This window comes from Medicago truncatula, chromosome 8, assembly GCF_003473485.1.
Source record: "Medicago truncatula cultivar Jemalong A17 chromosome 8, MtrunA17r5.0-ANR, whole genome shotgun sequence".
NCBI lineage: Eukaryota > Viridiplantae > Streptophyta > Magnoliopsida > Fabales > Fabaceae > Medicago > Medicago truncatula.
Window position 1 is genome coordinate 31,082,958 of NC_053049.1, and position 14,291 is coordinate 31,097,248.

Genomic DNA, 14,291 nt, shown 5'->3' on the forward strand with positions numbered 1-14,291 from the left:
ATATAACAAAATTTCTTATCTTTTTTAATAACTATAACAATATAACATTATTATAGGAACACTTGTTTAAGGGTATACTTGGAAAAACAAAAAAGCTAGTTCAAAATTTCCCCAAAATCCCCTATTTTCTTTATATATAGTGTTCTGGACCAAGCAAATGTTCACAAGGTTAATACAAAAGGATCCAAATATAACATTTGGGACATTTTACTCGCAACACACCCCCTCTCCATGTCAGAGGTGCTCGGAGCAAGATGAAGACCCGTTCAAACTGAATAGTAACGTCTCCTCCCACGAATCCCGCGAATCTCGCTCGACGGTTACGCTTCCTACGAATGGGTAACCGTCGAGCCTTACGTATGCCTAACAACGGCACCCGCACCTCCACACTATATAAGGGGGACTCTCAACAGTCCCAATGTTATATTCTCTCTACTCTCCCCCATTCTAAAACTCAATACTAACTTGATCGTTAGAGTGTTTGGAGACACACACCCCCGCCATTTCATAGGAAACAACCATCGAAAAACACCAAATCGGTAGTCACATTCTGATCAGGTAAGATCATATGTTATATATTATCTATCTTTACTAAAAAAAAATATAAATTTGTGATTATCTTTGGGGCCCAAAAATGGAATTTTTTAATTAAAAAGAAAAAAATAGTACTTTCCAGGGCGGCTACAAATACGTGCAGTCAGAGCAGTCGCAAATTTGTAATCTGATAAAAAAAGAGTAGTGATATTTGTACATCCAATATTGATGACAACTTTGGTGACAACCTTGCTTTTCTCTTTTCTTATTGGTCAAAAACAATGGAGAGAGAGAATAAAAATCTCATATGAGTATGAAAGAGAAAGTTGTCAAAAAGTTATCACATAATGGTTGTACAAATATCATTTCTCATAAAAAAAAAAAAAAACCATATAAAAAACGACTTTGTGGCGGCTTGAACGACCGCAAATATTTGCGACCAACTCATATGTCAACTTGCAATGGCTGCAAGAAGTCTTTGTTTAGTGGTGGCTTTTACGGCTTTGTTGCTACTTTTGATCGCCATAAATAGATTTTTTTTTCTTGTAGTTATAGATGCACAATTATTTATATATTGTATTAAATTGAAATTTTTTTTTGCCAAGCTTACAACATTTTTTTTTGTCTTACCATTTTGAATCCAAGAGAAATGAGTCTTAGTAAGTTAAAGTTTGAACAATAATGATTGTCGTCAAGTTTCGAACTATTTTCTTTTGAAAGTATTTATCCGCAACAAAGTTCATTAATTCCACCACTTAGTTTGATCTAACAAAAGTTTTACAATCCACTTAACAAAATGAATACATAACCGCATAATAGTTATACATGTCTATTATTTGATTTGTTTCACCATGCAACACACATAAAATTTATTGTAGTAGTAGAAAAACAAGTAGCATTTGCACATGCTCTTTACTTAAAGAACTCCATAACCCATAAGTTACGAACACAACATTCATATCTTATGCCTCTAAATCCAACTCTAGTTGCCAAATCAATGAATTCTTGCTTAATTAGTTCTCTCTTTTCCTCTTGGGCATTGAGTCATCATCATAACATCTAATTGGGCAATAGACTTTGAAGCATAACCATTCTCAGGCACAATGGGAATATGTGCCTCTAAAACAATCACCTTTCCATCATTAGGGATAGCATCATAACAATTCTTCAAAAGCTTTAAGCAATGCTCATCACTCCAATCATGGAGTATCCACTATAAAATTTAGTTAACAAATATAGATTGGTGTTATTTTAACATCAAAAAGTTAATATTAGACTATAATGCATATAAAAAATAACATTACTTATAACTACTAATTAGATATAGGAGAGAGAAGTCAAACTAAATCCAAAATTCAAAGCATATATATATATAGATCAAATTTTGGTTTTGTAACGCATTAATAGTGGGAAGGTGATTGTAACTTATTGTATACATCTTCTAGCCCATTTAAAATTTTTAACTTTCTTCACACTAAGAAATTAGACAACTGCTTCTACAACGAGTTCTGCCATGAAGTTCTAAAAAAGACGAATTCAAATCAGTCATTTTTAAAATTAAATTAAACATTTGAATATATTTTTTTTAAGAAAACTAAGAATTAACTAAAATAAAACTAACTACCATTTTTATGGCACATAAAATCGCTTTTAGTTTTTCTTTCTAAATTCATTGTGAATATTATAGATAAAAAATTATTTTTCCAAGTGTCCTTTCCTAAAAAAGACTGATTTATATTTGTCTTTCCGAGACGACCATAGTGCCAACTCTCTACTTTCAACCCCACAATTTTCTTTAAAACTACATTTATCGATTTGTTTATTTAGAAAGGGTCGTATATGGATAGGTAAATATGATAAATGGTGTTTTTTCCCATTCAATTTGATTGAATAAGATGAGAGTGGTGCTTAAGAAAGATAGGGTTGGAAAAAGAAACTCTCAAAAAATTAAGAAACACTACAATCTACAATTTAGCCAAATATGTTGTTGATATGCCTGACCATATTTGGATGGAGGGCTATCAATGGTGGCTTATTCTTTTATTTTATTTTTTGTATAAATGATTGGCTTATTCAATTGTATCTAATTCACCACTTCTAAAATAATTCTTCAAGTTTTTGTTTGAAAAAGAGCTTGTTTGTTCTCCTAGTTATCCAGTTTATAAAAAAAAAAAAAAAAAATCATATTCATATTCACTCACCTTCATAAAGATGGCATCTCCTTTAGGCACACTTTCAAACATATCTCCCCCAACGTGTTCAACTCCTGCCAACATCAATTAGTTTTTTCAATTATATTTTTTTCTGTGAGAACTCTCATACCCTATAGTTTCATTGGATATATCATCCAACATCTAATCATTTAACACCATATTTTTTTTTTATATTTAATTATTTTAAGTGAATTTAAATTTTAGATTAACTTTGTGAGTATTATAGAATTTTTTTACAATATAAATATTTCTTTGAGTATGATAAATAGTAACATTTAAAGGTCATACCGGGATATGAGGGGGCATGTTGAATGACATGAGGCAAGTTGAAATTGATACCCTGTATATTAGAGTATTTTGATGTGATCAAGTTAATGTTAACCCCAAGACCACCTCCAACATCAACAAGCCTCTTTATGCCCTCGAAACCATTGTAGCTCTCAAGAACCTTGTTCATCACTATTTTGGTATGATTGATCATAGCTCTATTGAAAACTTGGTTGTACCTTGAATCTAAGCTTGAATAATTAAAGGCATGTGTGCCATGAACAATGTTGAATGGGACACCGCCTTTTCGAATTGCATTCTTAAGCCCGGACTTAAGAATGAAGAAAAATTATTTATTTAATTACTTTCATAATAAATGAAGAAAGTAGCTGTCGTTAAAAACTCACTTGTGTTTGACGGAGAAGAGAGGGGAGGATGGAACAAATATAGAGATGAACTTACCAGCTAGCTAAGAAAACATTATCTTGACACAAAGCCAAAAAGGGTCCTAATGAAACACCATCAGAATTAGGAGCAAAAAACCTAGCAACAGGAGTCATACTATAAAGTCTATGAAATGATCCAAGCTTTTGTTCATCTTGAATCACCAAACACTTTAACACATCATGTGATGCAAGAAGAACAAGAATGCGATCCAACATTTTGGGAGCATCAGGATTGCTGCAAGAAATACGCGACGCAATCTCATCGGCAGAGAGTTGAGCACCTTTACCAGCTTTTTGCAACACATCAAATACACCAAGCTGACTTGCAGAATGGAGTACCATCGGTAGCACCATAGAGCTACCAAGCTGTATAGCATATGAGAAACTTTCTTCATCTTCTAATTCTTGTTTTTCTGATCTCCTCTCTCCATTTCCATTCACATGACCTAAGTCTAACACATTAGAATGGTTTGCCATGTGAACTTGAAAATCCAAACACCCAAAACTGAAATAAATTAATAATGTTCCTAACTAATATATATAGTTACAAGTCCTTACTACCACTGAGTTGGGTGAGAGTGACCTATAGTTGATTTTAGGTATGTGAGTCTTTTTCCAGTTGTCATGTCTTGTTTTTTAGCTATATTGAAGTTCGTTTTTGGTTTTCGATTGTTGTCAATCCCCCACTTTTTTTTTGTATTGTATCACTCATAAATCACAATATAATTGTATTTATCCATTTATATACTTTCTTTTCTGGCAAAGTGTTATCAGTCATTTTTTATATGTAATAATTATGATCCTGTCTTTGCAAGTAATTTGTAATTTACTAGGATAGGCGACATCCGAATAAGTATATTTTTTTAAGGTGTTATTGACAAGTGTCCTAAGAGATTTGTTAAAGATCCAAAAATAGAAATAATTGTTAAGTTTCATGTAAATAAAGTTGTTTTTTGATGTTTCAATGTATTGAAGACATAAATTTCAAGATAAATTTTTTACTTTAAACTTCTTATCAGCATTTATCATTTTTTTTAGAGAAATGTTAACCGGGGGCACCGGTTAAGGATGTGAAAAAGGAAATTATATAGTAGTTAATGTATTGAAATTGTGTGATTAATTTATAATAAAGTCAAAAACAGTTTCTTTTTATGATAATAATTCCCTTTTATGGTATGCTTAATCAGTGTCCGGGAGCACCGGTTAGCAGGAACTTTTTTTATTAGGGAGTTCATGGTGTCATTTTAATTTGGTGAAAGTCATGATAGTTTTAGACATGCATTAAATATTTGATGCATTGAACGTTAGAAAGTTAGCAAATTTATTGTGGAGTAGTTTGATATGTGGTCAATTTTAGATATATCCTTTTTTTTTTTTTTTTGAGAGAAAATTTTAGATATATCCTTAAAAATTGTTTAACACTTAAACAATAATTTCGTGTACTCGGAACTGAGATAATGAGTCGACTAATAAAAGACAAAAATAATTATATTCCAATGAAATATTTTTAAAAGGACAAAAAATTTCTAAAACATTGCAAAGAAAAAGGACAAAAAAATTATACTTTTAAATGACAAAAGACCGAAATAAATTTCTAATAATAAATAAAAGACCAAAGACTATTTTAATATTTTTTTTTATAAATTAATAGTCTTTTTTATAAATTAAACACATTATATTGACAATTCTTTTTATTTTTGCAGTCTTGCATGAGCATGAGCACATAAATTGTTCTTGTGGTGTTTGAAAATTGATCGTTATCATTTCTCAGAAGACTTTGATTTAAACCACCAACAATAATAAATCTTTATTATGTTTATAATATTCAAAGAATATGTTCTTTAAGCTGTCTTATCCATTTCAGCCTTTTACACAAGCAGGATAATCTGAAATTCAAACTCCACTCTACACTTAACCAAATTATCTTTTCTTGGTAACTTGTCATTCAAAAATTTTCAAGCGACAAGAGATACTTTCAATAGAAACATTTGTGACCAACTCATATGTCAGCGTGCAATGACCTTCACAAGTCTTTGTTTTGTGGCCGTTTTTACGACTTTGTTGCTACTTTTGCACTATTATTTATATATTGTTTTAAATTAAAAAAAATCAAATTGTCAACCTTACAACAACATTTTTTTTCCTCAACATTTTGATTCTAAGAAAAACCGAGTCCTAGTAATTTAAAGTTTGAACAGTATTGTCGTTTATCCGCAACAAAGTTCATTAATTCAACCACTTAGTTTGATCTAATATAGTTTCATAATCCAATTTCAAGGAATTTATTGTAGTAGTAGAAAAAACGAGTAGCATTTGCACATGCTCTTCACTTAAAGAACTCCATAACCCAAAAGTTACGAACACAGCATTCACATCTTATGCCTCTAAATCCAACTCTAGTTGCCAAATCAATGAACTCTTTCTTAGTTCGTTCTTTTCCTCCTGGATTTTGAGTCATCATCAGAACATCCAATTGAGAGGTAGACTTTGAAGCATAGTTATTCTCAGGCACAATGGGAATATGTGCCTCTAAAACAATCACCTTTCCATCATTAGGGATAGCATCATAACAATTCTTCAAAATCTTTAAGCAATGCTCATCACTCCAATCATGGAGTATCCACTATAAAATTTAATCAACAAATATAGCAGAATGGTGTTATTTGAACATCAAAAAGTTAATATTAGACTATGATTTGTTTTATATAAAAAAAATAACATTACTTATAACTACTAATTAGATATAGGAGAGAGAAGTCAAACTAAATCCAAAATTCAAAGCATATAAAGAGAGATCAAATTTTTTTTTTTTGTAACACGTGAATAGTAGGAAGGTGATTGTAATTTATTGTATACATCTTCTAGCCCATTTAAAAATTGTAACTTTCTTCGCACTAAGAAATTAAAAATTGTAACTTTCTTCATCCCCGTGAGCTTAGCTCAGTTGGTACGGATATTACATATTATATGCAAGGGTTGGGTTCGAATTCCGGACATGCCACTTCTCACAATAAGAAATTAAAGAGCTACTTTTACGACGAGTTCCATGATGCAGTTCTAAAAAAGATGAATTTAAACCAGTCATTTTTAAAATTAAATTAAAACATTTGAATATATTTTTTAGAAAAACTAAAAATTAACTAAAATAACACTAACTACCATTTTTGTGGCACATAACAATAACATTACTTATAAATACATAGACACTATACATAAATTATAATTATTAATCAAAATTTTGAATTGAACATCTTAAATACTATTTAAACAAATATGTAAATTTTCAAAGGAAAAAATTAATAAAATATAAAAAATTTATTTTAAGAGCCAAAATAAAGATAGGTAATGTTATTTTAGTTCATTATTAGTTTCCTAAAAAAATATATTTTCCCAATGTCCTTTTCTAAAAAAGACTGATTTATATTCGTCTTTCTAAGACGACCATGGTGCCAACACTATACTTTCACCCCTACAAATTTGAATATTGTTGTCGACACATATGAGAAGGTTGAGAAACACCAGTAAAAGACGTAAATTGTAACGCTCGTTTCGAATTATTTAATTATTTAATTGAGTCTAGAATTTATTTAGATGAGTTTATATTATATTTATATGATATATGTGTGATTTAAGAGGTTTATATGATTGAGGTGATTTTATGTGATTTATGAGGAGTTGTGACTTATTTTATTGTTTAATAAAATAAGATTCGAAAATAAAATAAATATTGAGTTTAGGGGTTGTTTTGAGATTTTAGAGAGTTTTGGGGGAGAAAGAGAAATAAGATAAGATAGATGGAGGAGATATAAATAGGGAAACCTAGTTTAGAGAAAAACATAACGTACGATCAATTTTGGAGAAAAGGGAGAAAAAGCCAAGAGAAGGGAAAAGACCTAGGAAGCTGCGATTTTCATCTTATAAGGTAAGGGTGAGACTAACTTACAATTCTATTAATCTATATACTTCTGATGATCATATTTAGCAAGTGTATGATTGAATTAGAGAAGTCGGAGAATTAGGGTTAATGATATAATTTGATTATTAAACGGTGAAAAGTTGTTAGATTGATGTAGAAACTGTTCCTAGACCTTAGATAATGTGTATGATGAATTCTGGAATCAATGTTAGGCTTAAAATCATGAGAATTAGTGATTTTTATGAAAAACTGCACTTCTGCCCGTAGCGACATTCATCGCTCGCCTCCCGAGCCATGATCCTCGCCTCGCGAGCAAACCTTACCCGCCTCGCGAGTTGCACCTTGCAGCTCGCCATAGCGAGCAGATGAACTCGCCTAGCGAGCTTGACTAGAGAGCATGCAAGATTTCGTGATTTTGACTTTTGAGTTGATCCTTAGATGCTTTTGAGTGCCTGAACATGTCTAATAATGATTATGAAAGAATGTAGGATGAGATTGAACATGGAAAGATTTAGAATGAAACCTTTTGAATTTTGACCTGAACTCGCCACGGCGAGCAGAGGCTCTCGCCTTGCGCATGACCCAGAAACAGAGTGCCTTGTTAGGATTTTGCGACCTTTGTTGCACGAGTTGTTGAGAGTTGAACCTTGGGGTAGTATTGAGACTTAATGATGATGTTAATTATAATATGTGAAGCTGTTTAAGATGTGTTGATGTTGATTATGATGTGATATAATGTTATACACATTACTTGAATTATGAATGTATAATTAAGATGTTGTTGACTTGCATTTGATATTATTATGTCATGCTGTTTTCGTATACTGCCTATGTTGCTTTTGTTATTTAACTAAGCTGCATGAGTCGGTCTAAGTTGATGAAGATGATGATGTTTCCAAATTATTGGATTATATAAGAGGTTGTCGAATTAAGATGTTTAAGAGGTCGAGTCCATGCATTAGCATTTCATTGTTGGGGGCTTGATGCCTTGGAGCCTTGTACTCAACACGATGGAGCTTTAGCTCAAATAGCGATGGGGGCTTGATGTCCCGGATTGGTACCACATGCATATAAGATGTCTAAGTTGCATAATTGCATTTGTTGAGTCGAAGATGATAAGTTGTGAAGTTGTGATTACATATATGAATTGTTAACGAAGTGATTTATGATATATTATTATCTATGATGAATAATAAGATGTTTTTATGTTGTTAAATATATAATTGTTGAATTATATGCTTAATATTATTGTTTTGTGAAATCTCACCTCTTCTGCTTGGAAATGTTGTTCTTCGTATGAGTAACTTGCAGGTAATCAAGAGTAGGTTGCTGGTGTTGCTGTCGTGAGTGATTTATTCCTCACTGAGTCTTAGGTTGCTCTGATACGTAACGAGAGGGGATCTTTAGTGGCTATTTCTCTTTCCTTTGCGTATATGCTATGATTATGTTACTTAACTGAACTTATGAGATGGTTTTTATGAGGCCTGCGTGCCAAGACTTATTTACGAAGATGAACTTAATCCGCTGGGAAGTTTTGAAATAATTATGTTGAAAGATAATTTGTTAATTATCTGTTTTACAATTTTGGAAGTGTAGCATTCCGTTATATGTTGTTTACTCTGATGAATGTTTATGAAATTTTTAAGTTGGGAAAACGGGGTGTTACATAAATGCTCTTGCGGCAGTTAACTGCCGAGGAATTAAAAACACGGTTGCAGTTAATTGTCGAGAAAAACTTCGGCCGTTAACTGCCGAGGATATTGTGACTGCCAAATTAATTATGTTTAAAGACTATTCACATTTATGAATATAAATGGAAAATGTAATAATTTACATTAATGAAAGGTTGATTTTTGTGGAACGGTTACTTTTATTTTTGGTGGTGTATTTTTTGTTATAACCGTTGTATTTTTAATTGATTTAATTACCAAAAATAATGAGATGATTTAGTGTTAAAGACGTTGACTACAACTCATTCATTTTCTTTTGTTTACAAAAATGCAGTATTAATGACATTTTATTTTTGCTAATATGAGTAATAAAGACATTGATAGCTGATGATCTTCTTTGATTTTATATATATATTTTTTTGTAATTTGCTTAGTATAAGATTGATACATAACTAAAAATTTTGACTTTTGGAATTAAATATATTAATTGAATTTATTATTTTGTTATTTCAATTTATGTTACAATTAGACATTATTCAAACTTTTCTTTCAAAAAAGAAAAACATTATTCAAAACTAATTTTAAAAATGTATTGTGGTAGTCACAATTAGATTTTTCAAATTAATTATATTAATTGAATTTATTATTTTGTTATTTCAATTTATGTTACAATTATACATTATTCAAAACTTTTCTTTCAAAAAAAAAAAAATGATATCATTAAAAACTTATAAAAATGAACCATGGCAGTTACAATTAGACTTTTCATATTAAATATATTAATTGAGTTAATTATTTTGTCATTTCAATTTATTGTTACAATTAAATCAATTAAACATGTAATTAATGTTCAATTTTTGCGGCCGTTAACAGCAGAAGTCCGTCTCGGTAGTTAACTGCCGAAGTTTTCCTCGGCAGTTAACTGCAGCCGATTTTTAAATTCCTCGGCAATTAACTGCTGCAGGGACATTTACGTCTTTTACTTGTGTTTCTCAACCTCCTCTAATGTGTTAACAACAATTTTCTACAAATTTCTTTAAAACCACATTCATATATGGATTTGTTTATCTAGACAAGATCATATGTGGATAGGTAAATATGTAAACGGTATTTTTCCCATTCAATTTGATTGAATGGAGAAGAGAGTGGTTCTAAAGAACGACAGGGTTGGAAAAAGAAACTCTCAAAAAATTTAGAAACACTACAATCTAACATTTAGCCAAATATCCCTACAAAAAAATAATATTTAGCCAAATATGTTGTTGATAAGCCTGACCATTTTGGATTGAGGGTTATCAATTGGCTGACATATTCTTTTATTGATAAATGATATTTGAACATCTATTTGATGACAACTTTCTCTCTCATACTCACATAATTTTTTTACTTTATCTCTCTGTTGCTTTGGTTTTCGTACAAATATCTACTTTTTCTTTATAAATTATGGTTATCACATAAGTTGTCAATCAAATTGGTTGTTCAAATAACACTCCTCTCTTTTATTTTATTTTTTGTTGTATAAATGATTGGCTTTTTCTATTGCATCTAATTCAACACTTTTAAAAAATTTCAACATTTTTTTGTTTGAAAAAGAGCTTGTTTGTTCTCCTTATTATCCAATATACCATGAACAACAATTCATATTCATATTCACTCACCTTCATTAAAATGACATCTCCTTTAGGCACACTTTCAAACATATCGCCACCAACGTGTTCAACTCCTGCCAACACCAAGTAGTTTTTTCGATTAGATGTTTTTTTTTTTTATGTGAGAACTCTCATAGCCTAAAGTTTCATCGGATATAGCATCCAACATCTAATCATTTAACACCACATTACTTTTTCTATGGGTACAATAACACCACATTACTTCTTTTTATTTAATTATTTATGTGAATTTAAATTTTAGATTAACTTTTTAAATATTAAAGAATTTTTTAGAAAATAAATATTTCTTTGAGTATGATAAATAGTATAATTTAAAAGTCATACCAAGATAAGAAGGGACATGTTGAATGACATGAGGCAAGTCGAAATTGATACCATGTATATTAGGGTATTTTGATGTGATCAAGTGAATGTTAACCCCAAGACCACCTCCAACATCAACAAGCCTCTTTATGCCCTCGAAACCATTGTAGCTCTCAAGAACCTTGTTCATAACTATTTTGGTATGATTGATCATCGCTGTATTGAAAACTTTGTTGAACCTTGAGTCCAAGCTTGGATAATGAAAGGCATGTGTGCCATGAACCATGTTGAATGGGACACCCCCTTCTCGAATTGCATTATTAAGCTCAGACCTATGAAAAAATAGAAACGAGAAATTATGTATTCAATTACTTTCCTAATAAATGAAGAAACTGGCTGTTGAGATTGAAAAAGTCTCAATTGGAAGGCTTATCTAGCAAAAAAAATCATGTTGCAATATTGGAGCAACTATTTTATAAACAATTACAAAAGTTTGAAAAATACCTCGACAAATTGAATGGTTGTTCATATTCAATTATTATTTTGTAAAGAATAAGTTATTTGTAATTTTTTGTTAAAAAGTTTTATATGCTATTTTATATTCTATGGCTTTGGTACAATTTTATTGGGCTTAAAAAATACCATTTTATAAAAATAAAGAAATCATGTTTGACAGTCGATAAGAAAAATATGTGGCTAAATATTTTTTTTGAAGATAAAAAATATGTGGCTAAATATTGTTGGCAAAGTGAATAATAACATGTGATATGGAACAAATATAGAGGTGTAAAGACATCAAAGAAACAAGAATCGACAATCTAGAGAAATCCCATGTGATATGGTAATATTTTTTAACAACAATAAAAACCAACAAAAATCCAATAATCCATTTTAGAAAACAATACATGAAAGTTAAAGTTTCTGAATATCAAAGTAGTTTGTGTTCACTCTTTAAAAAACCTCAATTTTCCTAATTGAATATGCGAAGACTAATGTATATTATGGAAAAAAATTAATTGAATACCACACGATATTTAGCTAATGTTTTATTTTAGTTTTATTTTTGGTAACTATGTAACAATCTCTCGATCGGATTAATGATACCGGAAAGAATTGAATCTGAGATCTTGAGGAAGAGTACACTCCCAGATCCCAAGTCAATACTATCAGGTCAACCCAAATGGATTAAGTCGACTCCAATATCAATTGAACTAACATAATGTTAATATCAGTCAATAATAATAATTATTTAAAAAAGGTGAAGGACATGAACGTAACTAACCAGCTAGCTAAGAAAACATTATCTTGAATCAAAGACAACAATGGTCCTAATGAAACACCATCAGAATTAGGAGCAAAAAACCTAGCAACAGGAGTCATACTATAAAGTCTATGAAATGTTCCAAGCTTTTGTTCATCTTGAATGACCAAACACTTTAACACATCATGGGATGCAAGAAGAGCAAGGATGCGATCCAACATTTTCGGGGCATCAGGATTGCTGCAAGAAATACGCGACGCAATCTCATCGGCAGAGAGTTGAGCATCTTTTCCAGCTTTTTGCAAAACATCAAAAACACCAAGCTCAGTTGCAGATTGTAGTGCCATTGGAAACGCAATAGCATAGATAAGTTGTGTAGCATGTATGAAACTTTCTTCAGCCTCAACCAACTCTACCATATTAGAAATGTTGTTGGCTATCTCAACTTGAAAACCCTAACACAAATAAATTAATGTTTCTAACTCACCCGATCGGTGTTGTGACTTGTGAGAGTGAAGGTAGTTGTTTCCTTTTCAAGTAGTCTTTCCTTTGATATTATGGATGAATTAAAAAAATGAGATTAGAACCGATATATAATGGCAAAGCCTCTCTAAGAAGTTAAAACATTAAGTTATATTGCTTTTTGGTTGGATAGGCATTAACTAATGAAAATTGCTTTTCTGACATTAGAAATATCCTAATAACACAGGTAAAATACCAATTTGCTCTCAACGGCAGTTAACTACCTTTATTCTGTCCAACAGTAATTAATTAACTGATTCCAACAGTAGCTAACTGCTGCTACAGCCAACGGCAGCTAACTGCCGTTGCATTTCTGGTTCAAATTCCATCAACTTTCTCCTTTTCCTTCCCTTTTATACATACTATTTTGACCACATTTTTCTCCAATTTTCATCCAATTTCAAATTCATCAATTCTAAAACATATAGAAAGTAATAATAATATTAACATGATAAAAATAAAATGCAAGAAATAATTTAAAAGGTGCATAAATGTCATAAAAATACGATAATGCGCTACATGGTACGAAAAATGTCATAATACTACAACACCAGAGTCAAAATGTACAAAAAAAAAAGAGCCTAATGATAATCAATCTTGCTGCCTACGATGCCTCTGCCCCTTGCGTTCTAAAGATACAGATCGCAACGGCAATTAACTACCGCTGAGGCTAGCGGAAGTTAACTGTTGCCGGTTTGGCAAATGGTAATTAACTACCGTTGGGGCATTTTAGGACTTTCCATGTGTCATTAGAAAGATCTTGAAGTCAGAACATCAATTTTCTTAACTAATAAGGGTGTACAAAATCTGACCCTCTCTTACAATTCATTCCAACCCAAACGCAATGAGTCGGGTCAATCCGATTAAAAGAAAAAAGGGACAAAAAATATGGAGAAGACATAACTGAAATTGGTTTCGGATTTGGGTTACCCGTTCTGTCCCAATTTAATTTGAGAACAAATGTTTTTTTATATTATTTTATATATTCTTTCAAACACGCTCTCTCACGTACGACTCTTTCACTTTCACAATACTCACTTTCTATTTCGAACTTCAACTTAAGGTTCATTTCACACGCCGCTTCTTTCCTCCTCTGACTTAGTCTCATGTTGTTGCTTCTCCGGCTTAGTAACACACTGTCGTAAACCATTGTTTCTTGAGTGAAGATTGTACTCTTTAATTTATGCACCATTTATTTTGATCATACATAATATGGACAGTTAATTAATTTATAACACACTGTTGCTGCTCCTATTGATTATATTGTTATTTCCTATGATTCTAATAAAAAAAATTGATTAATTCTTTTTTTTTAAATGTATGTATTAGCGACTTATCTTGGAACAAACTCGATTTTGTCTTTGTATTATCTCGTCCTGGTTGAACATGAATCTCATCAGAATTGACGGGATTCATGGACGGATTTAGGTCTAAGAATTAGTCCGGTCTAATGTGAGGAACAGGTTGAGGTTACATACAACCCAACCTT

General features: G+C 31.2%; 2 protein-coding genes across 3 annotated transcripts; both read right to left on the bottom strand.

Annotated features, from left to right (window-relative positions):
• Positions 1–1,317: 1,317 nt before the first annotated feature.
• LOC25501422 (caffeic acid 3-O-methyltransferase) lies at positions 1,318–3,966 on the bottom strand. The gene is given in 5 exon segments (XM_039829294.1): positions 1,318–1,545; positions 1,547–1,747; positions 2,736–2,800; positions 3,036–3,345; positions 3,473–3,966. Coding segments are annotated over 5 exon segments (1,140 nt in total). The 5' UTR covers positions 3,938–3,966; the 3' UTR covers positions 1,318–1,446.
• A 1,700-nt stretch (positions 3,967–5,666) lies between these two features.
• On the bottom strand, positions 5,667–12,921 carry LOC25501426 (caffeic acid 3-O-methyltransferase). Of its 2 annotated transcripts, none has more exons than XM_039829293.1 (4): positions 12,302–12,921; positions 11,092–11,351; positions 10,705–10,769; positions 5,667–6,083 (listed from the first exon to the last, which is right to left on the bottom strand). In XM_039829293.1, the coding sequence occupies exons 1-4, from the start codon at positions 12,697–12,699 to the stop codon at positions 5,787–5,789; spliced, it is 1,020 nt and encodes a 339-aa protein (XP_039685227.1). In that variant the 5' UTR covers positions 12,700–12,921; the 3' UTR covers positions 5,667–5,786. The 2 variants fall into 2 exon arrangements, with proteins under 2 accessions (XP_039685227.1, XP_039685226.1); XM_039829292.1 differs by having other exon boundaries at positions 11,041–11,351.
• Positions 12,922–14,291: the final 1,370 nt, after the last annotated feature.